The sequence below is a fragment of the Protopterus annectens genome, chromosome 17.part0 (assembly GCF_019279795.1).
Source record: "Protopterus annectens isolate FY-2018-M chromosome 17.part0, PAN1.0, whole genome shotgun sequence".
Taxonomy (NCBI): Eukaryota; Metazoa; Chordata; order Ceratodontiformes; family Protopteridae; genus Protopterus; species Protopterus annectens.
In genome coordinates, this window is record NC_056751.1 from 326,905,971 (window position 1) to 326,921,587 (window position 15,617).

Genomic DNA, 15,617 nt, shown 5'->3' on the forward strand with positions numbered 1-15,617 from the left:
ACAATGTTCACTGGTGAAGGATTTGATTCTCCTACAAAATAGGACTTAGGTCTTGGTGATGTGTATATTTAGCTACTCATGTTTAAGCTTCTGTTTTGCCTTGAGAAAATCATCTCAATGGAAGTTTCTCACACTAGACAAAGGAAGTTTTTAATTTATAATTGAAGAGTCATCTGCAGGAAAAAGTGCATACAGTTCACTGTAAACTGACAAATTGTAGCTGTCCATGGTATTGTAAGCCAACAAGGAGTAGTTGTCCATGGTACTGTAAGCTGACAAATAGTAGCTGTCCATGGTAATGTAAACTGACAAAGAGTAACTGCTTAAGTTCACATACTTGTTATACAACTTCAAACCAGAAAGGTAGGCCTCGACATGATAGTAAAAAAATGCTTTAAATATTGAAATGATATCTGGTGAATAAGGTTTTGGAAGCTGATGAGCAGCATACTCCCACAGCTCTTCAATAAGTTAATTTAAAACATATAAGCATTTGCCAGATGAGTGAGTGTGGACTCTGTCAGTTTGCCATGGCCCATGATTTGCTCTCAGATATATTGTTGTCATAGAAAGTTACCTGGTGGCTGTACTCTTGCTAGTACTTATGAAATGCTGCTCATTGCAAAGGAAAGAGTACCTTCCTTTAGATAAGATGAAGTACATAATTTCTATAAACCTAACAGTGAGGAAAAGAAGGATGGGAATAATCTATAGCTGACTAGAATTTATCTTGCTAGTGGGAGCCAAATTAGAGTTGCAAATGACCACTATCTGTGAAGGTAACACTCTGCAGGAGATTGAATTATTGAAATATATACAAGTGAAAGAGGATCAAATAGACTTCAAGATCCTTGCTATTGAAATGAAGTCTGGCATGTCGTAAAAAGTTTTGCATTTGATAAGGTTAATAGTATTAGAGAGGCTTTGTGAAAATTAAGTTCAGAAATGAAGTCCGATTACACAAAATTTATGCATGGAGAATAAGATGTGGGATTAGGAAAAAAGGAATGTGTGCAAATATGTGATAAGACAAGACAATTATTTATAGACTGTCACAGTGAATGGCACCAAGAACCAGCAAGCCTTGTTACTGGTGCAGTCTCTAGCAGAGAGAAAGGTGATCTTATTCCAGCAGTTTCTGAAATCATGATCCACAGAGGATAAACAAGTTTGTATGGTGTATCCACACCTACCCAACAGTCTGTCAAAGTAACTGGAGCTTATTCAGCCTCAGAAAATACTAGCAAGACTGTGGCATCACAGGTGATATCAGAAAAAGATCTGCATTTAAGGGCACATGGATGCTTTTGCAGCATACACAATAGCTAATAATACTACATCCGATGGTGCATTTTTACATTCATGGAGATGTCAGTCAGACAACTGTTCTGAGCATTGTTTCCTTCCTCATGACAGACTATACAGTGTTAGGTTTGACTTCTAAGGTGCATTGTAAATTATTTTTCATACATAAAGTCATCTTGTCTTAGCAGTCTCAAGCATCTGCAGCCAGCTATGTCTGCTTTAATTATTTGTGTAATTATCATTGTAAGACATATTGTTGTTTTCATAGATGTATTTAAGATATTTTTCTTTTTCTTATGAACCTACTTTTCTTTGTTCCTTCATAAGGCAATGCACTGTAGGTAATACTGGTCCCTATGTGTAGCTGCATGCCTATAATCACTTCCACTGCTAGTAAACTTAAACTTCATTCCACAAAGTCTTTTTTGGACAGTGCTGGACAGCAAGCTCTATCAAAGGATACTCCAGTGTTGTGGCTCTCTCGCTTTCTACCTCCAAGTTGACCTGTCAGTCTTCTCCAACTATCCAAAAACCAAAGAATGGCAAACAAAAGGCAGAGGACATGTAAATTCACTCTGTAAACTTTTACTAAAAAAAAAAAAAAAAAAATACACGTATTTTATTTTTAGTAAAGGTTTACAGAGTGAATTTACTTGTCCTCTGCCTTTTGTTTGCCATTCTTTGTTTTTTTGTACTGTTGAGAAGTTTGTTTTGTTCGCCTATTTTCTTGTAGTCTTCTCAAACTAGCCATATGGGCTGGCTCCAGGGCTCATATTCATTGACATTCAAAGAAAACTGCAGAAATGACCACAAAAAAGGGGAGGAAGATTCTTATTTAAGGGAATGCACTGTTAACGAGGACATATGGTTTGCATATTTTCAAAAGTATATCCCAGTAGTGATACTTTAAATGCATGTGCCCATATACCTTAAATTGTCACTGTAATAAAAAAATAAATAAATGTGTATAGAAAATGTATAGATCAAAATACATAAAAGGGAGAGGGAAAAAAAGTCTGTTAGAAACTATGTAAGCATCCTGTTTTTCATGTTTATAAAATCACTGTCACTCATTTAATTAAAGTGTCTTTACAATGCTAATAGTCTTATTAAGATATTTAATCAAGGCAAGTTCCTGTAATATCCAATTTCTTTGAAAATGCATAACCTACCTAGAGGTTGTGAAATCTCAGGAATAGTAAAATTAAGTAAATGGATACAAGTAATGAGACCATTATAAAGTTGGGGAGACACCTTATTTTTGCTAGTTTTACATTCCAAGATTTGATGAATCAGAACATCACTAAAATATGTCTCAATTCAGTGTTCAAAATAGTTTATTTAATTACAGAAACGTTATCTTCTGCTTATAGTAAGCTGCAAACATCAGCGCTGAAATTGTGTAACTTTATATATGCTTCTGTTAATGTGTGTGTGTGTGTGTGTGTGTGTGTGTGTGTGTGTGTGTGTGTGTGTGTGTCTGTGTCTGTGTGTGTGTGTCTGTGTGTCTGTGTGTCTGTGTCTGTGTGTGTGTGTGTGTGTGTGTGTGTGTGTGTGTGTGTGTGTGTGTGTGTGTGTATTCTGTTTGTTGCTTAGCTACATGAACTTGTTTGTGGACTCTATCCATCGGTGAACCCATCTGGAGTCAAAGAACTTACATAAAATGCTAATATCAGATTCAGGAAATAATGTAAGAAAATGTTCAGTACAGATACATTATGTAAACATATAATCAGGGTGGAAGAATATTTTGGAAAACTGGACAGCAGAATTAATGAGAAATACATGCAATACTAAATAGAAACAGCAAACAGTGATGATGTTTTCAAAGACTATAGACAGTATATGAAAGATCAGCTTACAAAAGCAGAAAATAATATGAGACTATCAAATAGACAACACTCAATGTATGAGTGCTACTCACTAAATCATACAACATTTTTCACTTTTTCTACATGGGGTCAATGTGTCATGGCAACTGTCACCATCTTTCTCTCTTTTTCAACCACTCTCCTAACTTCTACAACATGCATGCCTGACTATTGCAGGTCTTTTCTCACAAAATCCATTTATCTCTTTTGTGGATGCCCTCGTTTCCTCTTGCCTGTTTTCTTTTTAGTCCCAAATCATTTTCACCAGACTGTTTTCTGCTTTTCTGCACATATGCCTGAATGACCATGATCTGTTCTTTTTGACCTTTTCTGCAAAGGGAGCTATTTTACTTTTACTCTTCTGTCTTCATTTCTTCATTTGTCCAACAATATGCATCCTAACACCCTTCTCATACATTTCATTTCCATCATTTCCAACTTTCTGAACTGCTGTGCGTTCACTACCCAAGTTTCTGTACCATACAGTAGTACTGATCAAATTACTGTTTTGGAAATCTTATTTTTCACCTTCTTTGGCATTTGCCTGTCATACACTACTCCTGACACTATGCCAGCTGATTGCAGCCCCTCTGATTCTATCTTTGCCCACCTCATTCAGACTGCCCTTCCCCTCAACCACCCCTCCCAGATACTTGAAGCTGTTAACTTGTTCTACTATTTTTGCCTTCAATCTCACGTCGGCTTCTTCTGATTTCCCCATTTGCTGTCATTAAAACTGTCTTATCTTCACTCAGTTTCATCTTGTATGCCTTCGGTTTTGCATTCCATCGCCCTGTCGTATACTGAAGTTCTTACTCAGAGTCTGCCTGTAATGACACATTGTCTGCATACAACAACTTTGTTGATCTGTTTCCTCTAACCTGCTTGCTAATGTAGTCCATCACCAGTGTGAACAGTTGTGGGATCAATGCTGAACCCTAATACACACCCAGTTCCACTGGGAACCCCTCTGTAAGACCAAACATGTGCTTAAGTCATTGGGTCCCTGTACATAGCTTACATTAATTCTACCAATGTTTCTGGGACTTTGAACCCCAATAGGACTGCCCAAATCAGCTTTCTTGGGACTTTGTCATATGCATTCTCCAAATCTAGGAGTACACAGTTGAACTCTTTCCTCTACTGTAGCGTCTTCTCAAACATCTGTTTCACTGCAAATGTTGGGCCAGTTGTGCTGCATCCTGATTGGAATCCATACTGCTTGTCTGCCATCTTACTTACTACAGTTGTGCTGCATCCTGATTGGAATCCATACTGCTTGTCTGCCGTCTTACTTACTACAGTTATGCTGCATCCTGATTGGAATCCATACTGCTTGTCTGCCATCTTACTTACTACAGTTATGCTGCATCCTGATTGGAATCCATACTGCTTGTCTGCCGTCTTACTTTCTACAGTTGTGCTGCATCCTGATTGGAATCCATACTGCTTGTCTGCCATCTTACTTACTACAGTTGTGCTGCATCCTGATTGGAATCCATACTGCTTGTCTGCCATCTTACTTACTACAGTTGTGCTGCATCCTGATTGGAATCCATACTGCTTGTCTGCCATCTTACTTTCTACAGTTGTGCTGCATCCTGATTGGAATCCATACTGCTTGTCTGCCGTCTTACTTACTACAGTTGTGCTGCATCCTGATTGGAATCCATACTGCTTGTCTGCCATCTTACTTACTACAGTTGTGCTGCATCCTGATTGGAATCCATACTGCTTGTCTGCCGTTTACTTACTACAGTTGTGCTGCATCCTGATTGGAATCCATACTGCTTGTCTGCCGTCTTACTTACTACAGTTGTGCTGCATCCTGATTGGAATCCATACTGCTTGTCTGCCGTCTTACTTACTACTTCTCTGTGCATTCATTTATCAGTCACCCTCTCCAGAACTTTCAGGTGGTGTGTTAGGAAGTTTGGTACCTCCATACTGCCCACAGTTGTGAATGTCCCCCTGTTTATGAACAACTGGAACTAGTATGCTTATTCTGCAGTCATCGGAGATATGCATTTCTCTCCATACCCTCAAAAGCCATTTCTCCCCAACTCACAAAACATCTTTTTCATATCTGCTGTGCCTCATCTGATCCTGCTGCTTTCCCTGAGTTCATTTTCCTTAGTGCTGTTCTTTCTTCTTCTAGGGTGGGCTCCTCCAGTTCTTTCATTACAGGCTCAGTCTAGATCAGCACAGCTTCTGTGGGCTGTTCTTCATTCAGAAGCTGGTAGAAGTACTCCTTCCATCTGTCTTTGATGTCCTATTGACTAGTGAGCAGGTTGTTGCTGGCATCCCTTATGAAGGATGTCTTGACTATCTTCTTTATCTTTCTGTCTTTCCCTTGCAGCCTATAAATTCTTTGTGCCATCTACTGACCAGAATCTGGCACAGTGCCTCTAATGCCTTGTTCTTTGCTATTGCAACTTCTTTCTTACCCTCTTTGTTAACCAGCCAGTATTTCTTTCTAACCTGGTCCATCCTTTCTATCTCCTACTTTTTTTCTGCACTCAATTCTTTTGATGACTTTGTGGACACCTGCATTACAACACCAGCTACTGGTATGTACCTTATTCCCTATACAGCTGCATATCTGTTCTGTCATCCTCACATATGCTGTTTTGAGGCACTACCACTCTTCTTCAACTCCAGGTCTTAACTGACCACTGCTTGTAGCTGATTGTGGCAAACAGTGGTTTATGCTGTGGGTCTACTGTTTCACTGGTAATGACCTTGCAATCACTTATTCTACCCAAGTGCCCTTTTCTTATAAGAAGGAAGTCTGCCTGAGTTGTATAATTGGCCAGTCTTGTGTGTGATCTTGTGACCATCTCTCTTGATGGACCATGTGCTGGTCACCATTAAGTCATTTGCCAGACAGACGTTTAGAAGGGCTTCTCCTTCTTCTTTGTTCCTATTCCTTACACAAACTTAATCATCAAAACCCAAGGTAAATGCAAACATTTTTATTGACCCACTCATTTGAGAGAAGAATTTGGAGTTGTAGGGATGAGACGTTTTCCTGGTTATACAAATAGATGTAAGCATTATGTGACATAAATAAAAATCTTGATGTCCCAAGGAAGGTCTGAAAATGTACAGTAAACAAGAATGGATAGAATATTCAAACAGTGGTTTCTAGTATGCCTGCAGAAGAGCTCTCAATTCTCAAATGTCTTGATTTTTTTCATATCACTTATGCTTACTTTGGCAAATATAAAACTTTGTTACATTATTTTTGGCAGTTTTCACATGTTTGTTGTATTGAGGATGTATTTTTTTATCTGGTTTACAACTAAGAATTAAAAAAATATATATATTTATACTTCAATTGTTGATGTCCAGAAGTCATTGTCATAGGTTCATTGAAACATTTCACTGTAAATGACATAGTACATCTATTGGCATAGCTAAAATTAGAGACACAGTTGCTAAACTAGGGATGAATTTCCTGTTCCCTGTCCAATTGTGCAAGTTACACTTGAAATGGGTTAGGGAGAACCTCTGCTTCACATGGATAGGGAGCCTATTCCAGATAAGGGGTATTCTCTGGAGTACATACCTGTCTCTCCAGCAGGTGCTATTTATATCAAAGGCAAGGTTTAAGTCTTTAGAATGGGTAATTCTGATGCTGTTTGTTTTGGAGATTTGCAGGAAGTCCATCAGAGTGGGGTCTGTTTATGCTTCATACAGCAGACATAGATCTCCCCTCCACCTCCTATAGGAAACATAATATAGGGGTGGGGCTTTGAGGTGGTCTACATAAGACTTATTATTTACACCTTGTACTATTTTAGTGAGGAACATCCATGCATATTCCAGTTGTTGGATGTGCCTGGTTAGGTGCACACCAAAGGTGCATTGTACTCAATTATAAGTCTGACCAGTGCTGAATACAGTGGAGCAATGTCTTCCTCAGACCCAAATGCCATACCTTTGTTTATAAGCTGCACAACAAAGAATGATTTCCTCATTATCATAGACAAATAGTGGTCAAAGGCTAGATTACTGTCTACATGGGTCTCCAAATCCCTGTCTACTGGGTCAGTTCTTAGGGATGTGACTCAAAAACCTCAATACTCATTTGGTTATCAAGTCTTTGTGGTTGTAAAAAAGAGGAAGAATGTACAAATGAGTGGATTTTCATTTGTGTGACTCACATAGGTTAAATTAACATTTTATGTAGCATAAATAAGGAGGACTTTGCAAGAAAGTAAATGTTTGAATGAAAAAGGGGTGTTTGTGAAGATGTACAAGACTGTATTATAGAAGGTGGTGTGTATGTACAAGTAAACAAGAGTTAGGATTAGAATAATGGGTAAATAAGGGAATAGATTCAGTATTATGTATGTCAAGTATTGTGCTGTGTTTGGTGTACTTTTGTGTAGTGGTATCATTAGTGAAATGGCCTTTAGTAACATAATGTATAGGGTTCAAGCTGGGGAAGGGGTAGAATTATGGTCAGGGTTAGTACAGATGAGAAGAATACGTAGCCCCTGCCTCACTCTTATTTATGTGTGCTAACCCGAACCCTTACAATGCCCCTAACCCCAACTGTATATATTACACGGCTAAAGCAAGGGTTTTTGAAACTATATTCAAGTTTCCACACTGTAGGATCTTTTTTCAAGCTCAAATGGTGACTGTATTAGAATAGTAGACCTTTTGTCTGTTAGTGGAGGAAAAGAAAGAAAGAAAAGAGAAAAAGAAAGAAAGAAAAAGAAAGAAAAGTAACTTCTGAAATGAAAGACATAAAAAGTCCATGTCATTAACCAGGCAGTTAGGATCAGGGTTAGGGTTAGCACATAAGGGTAAGATAAGCCCCCACCTACCCTTACTCATATCTGTTTACCTATCCCTATCTTTTCCCTAACCCCAATCATACACATTACATTACACAGAACCCTAAAACAATTTCCTTAACAGTATCACTATTCAGATGACAGTTGGTCTGGGTTTTGCAGCTTACTGATAACATTTTTTTCTTTTTTTTTAATGGGAAAGACAGATTCATTGTTTTGTGATTGACTCAATGATATTTAGTGCTTTGTGCATTCTTTCATTTATGTTCTACAATTTCAGGTTTGCTTTCTTGTGTATATATACATATACGATTCAAGAATGAAACCTATTTCATTTTTTTAATTCTGGTACATCGTTTTGTATAAAGCCAACTTATGATATTTAAAATAGTGTAAGCTGTGGTGTGCATATGTGTATGACTGGCTACACCAAGAAGTACAACATACATGTCTCTCCCATAATTTGAGATTTGTTTTATACTGATAACAGTTTATCAGATGCAAACTTTGAGAAAACAGGAAGCCTTCATTACAGTGCTGCACTGTGTTTTCAGTCAACAGCAAAGCAAAGCAAATAATGGAATTACAAACAGGATATCAATAGCTATCTACGTTTGGTTTAAAAAAATATACAGAGTATCATCCTATTGCATATTATGATACTGGTAACCAGTTTGTTAATGAGCGTGGCATGTTTACAGTTCATGTGTGTTTTGTTTTATTTTTCAAGAAAATCTCAATTCTAGACGTGGGAGTTAGCATGGGCATATGACTGGAAATCAGATTACTTCATCTCAACCCAATTATTTTAGAAATGTCTGTCTTTTTGGGTGATGTCAAAACACATTTTCCATTTTACATATAATGTATGCAACTGCTAGTTTCCTGCTACCTTTTCTAAGCTTACAGATCTTAAAGTCAAATGTAAATCTTGGCATTTTGCACTTTTTACTGTTTATTAGTCCTTTCATAGTGCAACTGCTTATTATAACCTTGCTTTCAGCTTTTCCTCACTCTTATTTATTTTTTATTCTTTGTCTTTCACAATTTCCTTCACCTCTTCATGCTTCATACTGCTCAATACTGCCACGGCCTTTCCACCCCGTCTTTCGTGTAGAGAAGGGCGGATGGTGGTCTTGTCTCTAGTCCTGGGAATTTCAGAGCAGGATGACTTTGCCAATATTCCTGATCTGCAGAACTCTGGCAACCAGCAGAACCAGAACACACAGGGAGAAAAAAGGTAGGACTGTCTCTGACAGAATCTAAGGCTTATAGTAATGTGTACTTCTGCCTGATTTATTGTCATGTGACTACAAAGTCTAGCAAAGAATAACTATTAGAATTTGGTGGTGCCAATTAAGTTACATGTATGGATTACAGCTGTTTGGTGATAACGTGGAATGCCTTGATTGCAGTATGAAAATTCAAACAACTATTTGATGGCAAATTATAAATGCAGAAAGTACAATAAGTCTTGTTTAGTTTACAGCAGATGTGACAGTTGCAGTAGTCAGTCAGCCCACATGGTATATTTGCAATATTTACATAAAACAGTGGAGTGGGAAGCCAGTAGGCATAAAACATCTTTCTTCTTCATTTGCAAATTAAGTCTAAAGAAGGAATTCATATTGCTTAGTGATAAGAAGACTGAACACTTCATTTTATTTTGTACTGTAATAGTTTTCTTTTATATTAAAAACATTCTTGAACAATGAGCATGTTCTAATTTTCTTGTTAAGAATTGTAAGACTGCTGTTTTTATTTATAGGATGTGGTTTTGACTCATAATAATCAAAGCAGAGATATGACTAAATGTAATGCCTTTACATAGCATCCTATATTACGTTGAATAATATGACACATTTTGGACCTTTTGTAACCTAGAGATATGAGGACATAGACAGTAATTCAGAAAAATACTCTATAGATACTGTGAATTTTAGTTTATTGTCCAGTCACACACCAAAGGTTGTTGTTAAATGGAAAAGAGAATGATCTCCACCAATCCAAATCAACAGCCAGTTGAAAGTATTATTTTTATCCTACTTTTGTCCAAATGGCCTCTAATCTGTAAACCTAAACAGCCAAATAAATGAAGTATGCTGTCACAAAAGTATGTATGCCCAGTAAGTTTGTTAAAATAATAAAAAAAACTCTCACTTTCCTCTTGTAACTTAATTGTTACTTTGGTATCCTAGACGCTTCATACTTAATTTATTTTTAGTACCTGCCACTGCCACTGTTTCATAGTTAAACAATACATTCATGAAAACATCTGTTGACTCATTTAGTGTCTTTTATTTGAATTTTTTGGAGCTCAGACTTGCAGATATTACTCTGTCCTTCCATGTGCTATTGTTTAGCATTATTCGAAGGACGTGGTCCATGTGTACAAGTTATATCCATGGAAGAATCATTTAATTGAACCTTCTTACCCTTTCCTCATTCCTCTTCTTCATTCAGAGTCTGCATGGTGAGATTCCCTATCAAAGATTTGACTCCTTAATCAACATGCAGTCACTAAGGTACTTAGATGCAATAAACTTTGTCCACTGAGCTGAGTCATAAAATACACCAGATTGACTTTGTGACCTTTTATTATATAACAGTCAAAGACAACAAATAGTGATGATGGCCATAATCAATTCATATGCAGCATATCAACAAATACCATCAAACCATCACCTCAAGCCAATTGGTGTACACCCAACTGTTCCAGCTGCCATCTCAAAGGGAAACCGGGTGTGTATTCCTGGCTACAGACCTAGTGACAAATATGTTTAACTCATACTTACAAGCCACACACCCCTTGATGTGGCCAACAGTCAAAACTGGGTCCAACTTGAGGAATGTTGAGGCCATTGAAGAAGAAAAGGAGAAACATAAGGGGGGGGGGTGAAGCCATAAGGCCACTGCCAAGCCAGCATGCCATTACCCCCAAATCAGTGACCTGAAAAATAAATTATGGGTTATAAAAGAAAACAAGTTACTTTGAAAACTTTTGAATAGCAACAACCATATCCAAATTAAACAAATCAAAGCTTATGTTATTTAAATGAACATTGTCCAAATCATAGAAATCATGCTCTAGTCTGTCAATACCATTGTTTTCTTATCATCTGAAAAACAATTTGGCTATAAGCCCACTTGACTCTGTGGTTAAAAGGCCTGCTGGAAGACCAACCTTTTCTCTGAAGGAGTAATATTAAATAGCAAACTAGCCCAATGCATAGGGCAGGTGACTAGCCCACTGGTTTTTGTCCAGCACATCTGCTGACCTTTGCCAGCTTGATCAGTCTTGGATTTTTTTCAACCAAATCTAGACAAACATCCTGTGGGTGACAAGCTCCTCCCAAGAAAGGTAATGAAGAAGTTCATTTGCCCAGAAAGCACCCACATGCAAAGAGGTGAACAAAGTGGCTATAGAGACAAACAAGTGAATCTCACCAATGGTCCTGTAAAGACCTTGAATAACAAGGGGAAGCAGTTATCTCCCAATAGGTTTTCTGGAATCCTGGGAAGGGACCTGCATGTTCTCTAGGCCCTTAAGTATCCACCCCATAACCCAATGCCCTGACACTGCCTGAAGGCCCAAAAAATGCTTCAACAATCCTAAAGCTGTCAGGTGTACTCTGAGAGTTTTAGGTAAAAAAGATGACCAGGGGCATGAACACAATTAATCTGTAAAATCAGAAAAACTAAAAGCTTGATGACTGATTGGACCCACCTGAACATGGAAGAATATTTTTTGAGAATGTGAACCACTGCAATATTATCTGAGTGAAAAATTATCCTCTCTTCATGTAACTTAGCCTGCAAGGAATTATCAGTGACATCTATGTCTAAGCCCAGGAAAGTCAGGACTTGTCTTAGCCCCTCTGACATGTTATCAGACAAGGGTACCCCCAACTCACTGCAGAGCTGCTTTAAAATGGACATCCTTTCCAAAGTACCATCCTGACCCTCCCTCACTATGAAAAATTCTTCTAGGTAATGTACTAGTGAATGGAGAGGGGGGAGGGCCCATTTTCACCAACAACAATGTAAAGCTGTGCCAAATATTTCAACATTGCACAAGCCTCAGCACACCCCATTGGCATTGCAGTGTTGACAAATATCCTCCCATTGAACAGAAAACCTAAATAAGGCCAATCCTCTTGTCTCCTAGGGAGAATATTGCATATCCATCTTACTAAGCCAGGTGTCCATATAGCCCATGATGACCTTGCCACCTGATCTAAAGAAGAGTAGTGCACTTTGGTCAATTTGGTGTCAATAAAATCATTGACTGAAGCCCCTACTGGGTGAGATAAGTGATGAATCATTCTGAACTCACCCTGCTGTTTCTTGGGAACCAGGCCGATAGGGGAAATTTTAAATAAGAACCATAGAGGGAGAGAAAAGGGGCCAATTCCTACCAGCTCATCACTCATTCTCTATTAACCTGGCAACAATGTGTTTGTGTCCTTTGATGGATGACAAATTATTAACTAATCTGGAATGTAATGGGGGTATGGAGTGGATGGGAAAGCCTATAGAAAAATGTCTAATAAGGTGGCTTCTGCCCTTTGATCCAGATAATCTGACAATAAAATGGACAACCTATCTAGACAAATGGGGGAAGAAGCCCAATGTGGCAAATTCAGGTCCCCTCCTAAAGGCCCCCCTGTGTCCACAAAATAGTGGCTGGGCATGAAAGGAAGAGTTGAGCCCACTACCAATCTCTTTGTCTGTCTAACATGTAGAAACATTCAACCTATCCTAGGAAAACACACCTCAACATCTGGAAACAGGATGACCCTTCCTGCGTCCTGAACATAAGTGGTTATATCTGCAAGTGGGCCAGACACATTTTCCCTGATTAAATCCCCAGCATAACCTTGTATCTTTTGTATTAGCAGCCCCTCCCTCAATGGCTATAGGTGCCTCCTTGTCCATCATGGCACTGAGCTATATGTCAGGGTGTCTTGACTCCCACCTGGGCGAACTATCAAGGGCTTTCACCTTCCTGAAGTGCTGATCATAATTCAACCACCCCAAACCCCCTTTCACATGGTGGGCTTCCGTTATGACTAGAAGTAAGCTAATAAAGGCAGTGCCTGGGTGGGATCCTTCTCAATGATTATGGCCATAAATAGCACAAAACCCAGAGACCAAGTACCCCAGTTCTTTACAGGTGTCCTGGCTGCCACCTTCTTCCCAGTGGCTGCTAAGGCTGCCATCAAGTTCTTGATGGATTTGTTATAAGCACCCCAGTATCCACTTTATACTCTCATTATCTACTAAACCGAAGCTGTCTGCAAACTCCCCTTATATAATCTTATGTTTGACTGTAGAAAGAACCGGTGCTGTGATTACAAACTCCCCTTATATAATCTTATCTTTGACCGTAGAAAGAACCTGTGCTGTGATATGAGAGACAGGTAATTTGGGACCGAAGCTGTCTACAAACTCCCCTTATATAATCTTATCTTTGTAGAAAGAACCTGTGCTGTGATATGAGAGACAGGTAATTTGGGACCAAAGCTGTCTACAAACTCCCCTTATATAATCTTATCTTTGACTGTAGAAAGAACCTGTGTTGTGATTATAAACTCCCCTTATATAATCTTATGTTTGACTGTAGAAAGAACCTGTGCTGTGATTACAAACTCCCCTCATATAATCTTATGTTTGACGTAGAAAGAACCTGTGCTGTGATATGAGAGACAGGTAATTTGGGACCAAAGCTGTCTACAAACTCCCCTTATATAATCTTATCTTTGACTGTAGAAAGAACCTGTGCTGTGATTATAAACTCCCCTTATATAATCTTATGTTTGACCGTAGAAAGAACCTGTGCTGTGATTACAAACTCCCCTTATATAATCTTATGTTTGACGTAGAAAGAACCTGTGCTGTAATATGAGAGACAGGTAATTTGGGACCGAAGCTGTCTGCAAACTCCCCTTATATAATCTTATGTTTGACTGTAGAAAGAACCTGTGCTGTGATTACAAACTCCCCTTATATAATCTTATGTTTGACGTAGAAAGAACCTGTGCTGTGATATGAGAGACAGGTAATTTGGGACCGAAGCTGTCTACAAACTCCCCTTATATAATCTTATGTTTGACTGTAGAAAGAACCTGTGCTGTGATTACAAACTCCCCTTATATAATCTTATGTTTGACCGTAGAAAGAACCTGTGCTGTGATTACAAACTCCCCTTATATAATCTTATGTTTGACATAGAAAGAACTTGTGCTGTGATATGAGAGACAGGTAATTTGGGACCGAAGCTGTCTACAAACTCCCCTTATATAATCTTATGTTTGACGTAGAAAGAACCTGTGCTGTGATATGAGAGACAGGTAATTTGGAACCGAAGCTGTCTACAAACTCCCCTTATATAATCTTATCTTTGACGTAGAAAGAACCTGTGCTGTGATATGAGAGACAGGTAATTTGGGATATGTGAATCTGAGGGTAGCCATGGAAGACTAAAAGTGGGGGATACATTCATGTGCTGGAGGGGACCTCTCTGTCTGAACCCAGGACCTCCCCACGCCCCCTATGCAAGTTGGGTAAAGGTAAGTGCACCACCTGGTAAATATCAGTGCCTGCTGCCACTCCTTGACCCAAAGGGGTAGATGCAGCAACGTTTCTGTCTAAGGCTACGTCAACCAGCCTAACTTTACCAACTTCAGGCATTAATTTATAAAATCCTCTAAACATTTATCAGCAGATTAACCCTTACCATGAATATTAAGCCCTGTGGAACCTGCAGAGATATTGCCTTGTACTTCTGTAGATATATCAGATGAAGAGGTGGGTGACCTGTTAGCATCTCTGACTGTCTTTTTACAAGCCTTCTCAGCTGGGAGCTGGCCCCTCTGCTGCACCTTCCTCCATATTCAGTGAAGGACTCCTCCTGAAATTCAGCAGTGCTCAGCCACCCCCCACCATTTCTAAATCAATTAGTAAGCAGTGCATTTCCTCCAAAAATGCAACCATCTCTCTTTAATAGACTGTACCATGGCTGAACCCCAAAGATAAAAAGTATTAGAACAGCGAACAACAACCACACATACACAGACATATAAGTGGAAAGGAAAATATGAGTAGTAAGCACCGTACAAAATCATAACTGAAATTAAACGATTGGATGCCTGGAAACTGTGCCGCTGCAACGGGTTCTGCAATGCCATGCTATATCCTACACAAAAAGTCTTCCACAACCAAGGATGTGTGCAACCTAAGGATCAAATGCTAAGGTAAACATTATACACTACTCAACAAAGTTGGCCCCAACCTCACAACTGTATTATTAAATCATGGTACCAAGGGACCATCCCCTAAATAATTCTACAGTACCACTCAACCTCTGCACAAGCCCCACTAGAACAAAAAACAGACTTGACCACTGACAGTCAGCTCCCAAATCTTATGCATAATAACACAAACAACAGAAATGAGATGCAGCTACCAATCAAAGCAAGCAAGCATACCTCACCACATATGATAGTGCAATCCAACATGTTAAAACAACTCTTGACAGGATACATGCCCCCCACAAAACTCTGACTGCACCACCCTCATTCTACCACCAACCTGATGCTCCATGCAATTATTCACTCAATTAATAAAC

General features: G+C 38.8%; 1 protein-coding gene across 1 annotated transcript in view; it reads left to right on the plus strand.

Annotated features, from left to right (window-relative positions):
• The window catches only part of SYT7 (synaptotagmin 7), a 1,049,768-nt gene that overhangs the window by 430,196 nt on the left and 603,955 nt on the right, over positions 1-15,617 (plus strand). The window contains exon 5 of the mRNA XM_044059178.1: positions 9,105-9,227. Within this exon, the coding sequence (XP_043915113.1) occupies positions 9,105-9,227 (123 nt within the window). The remainder of the gene's footprint in view (positions 1-9,104; positions 9,228-15,617) is intronic.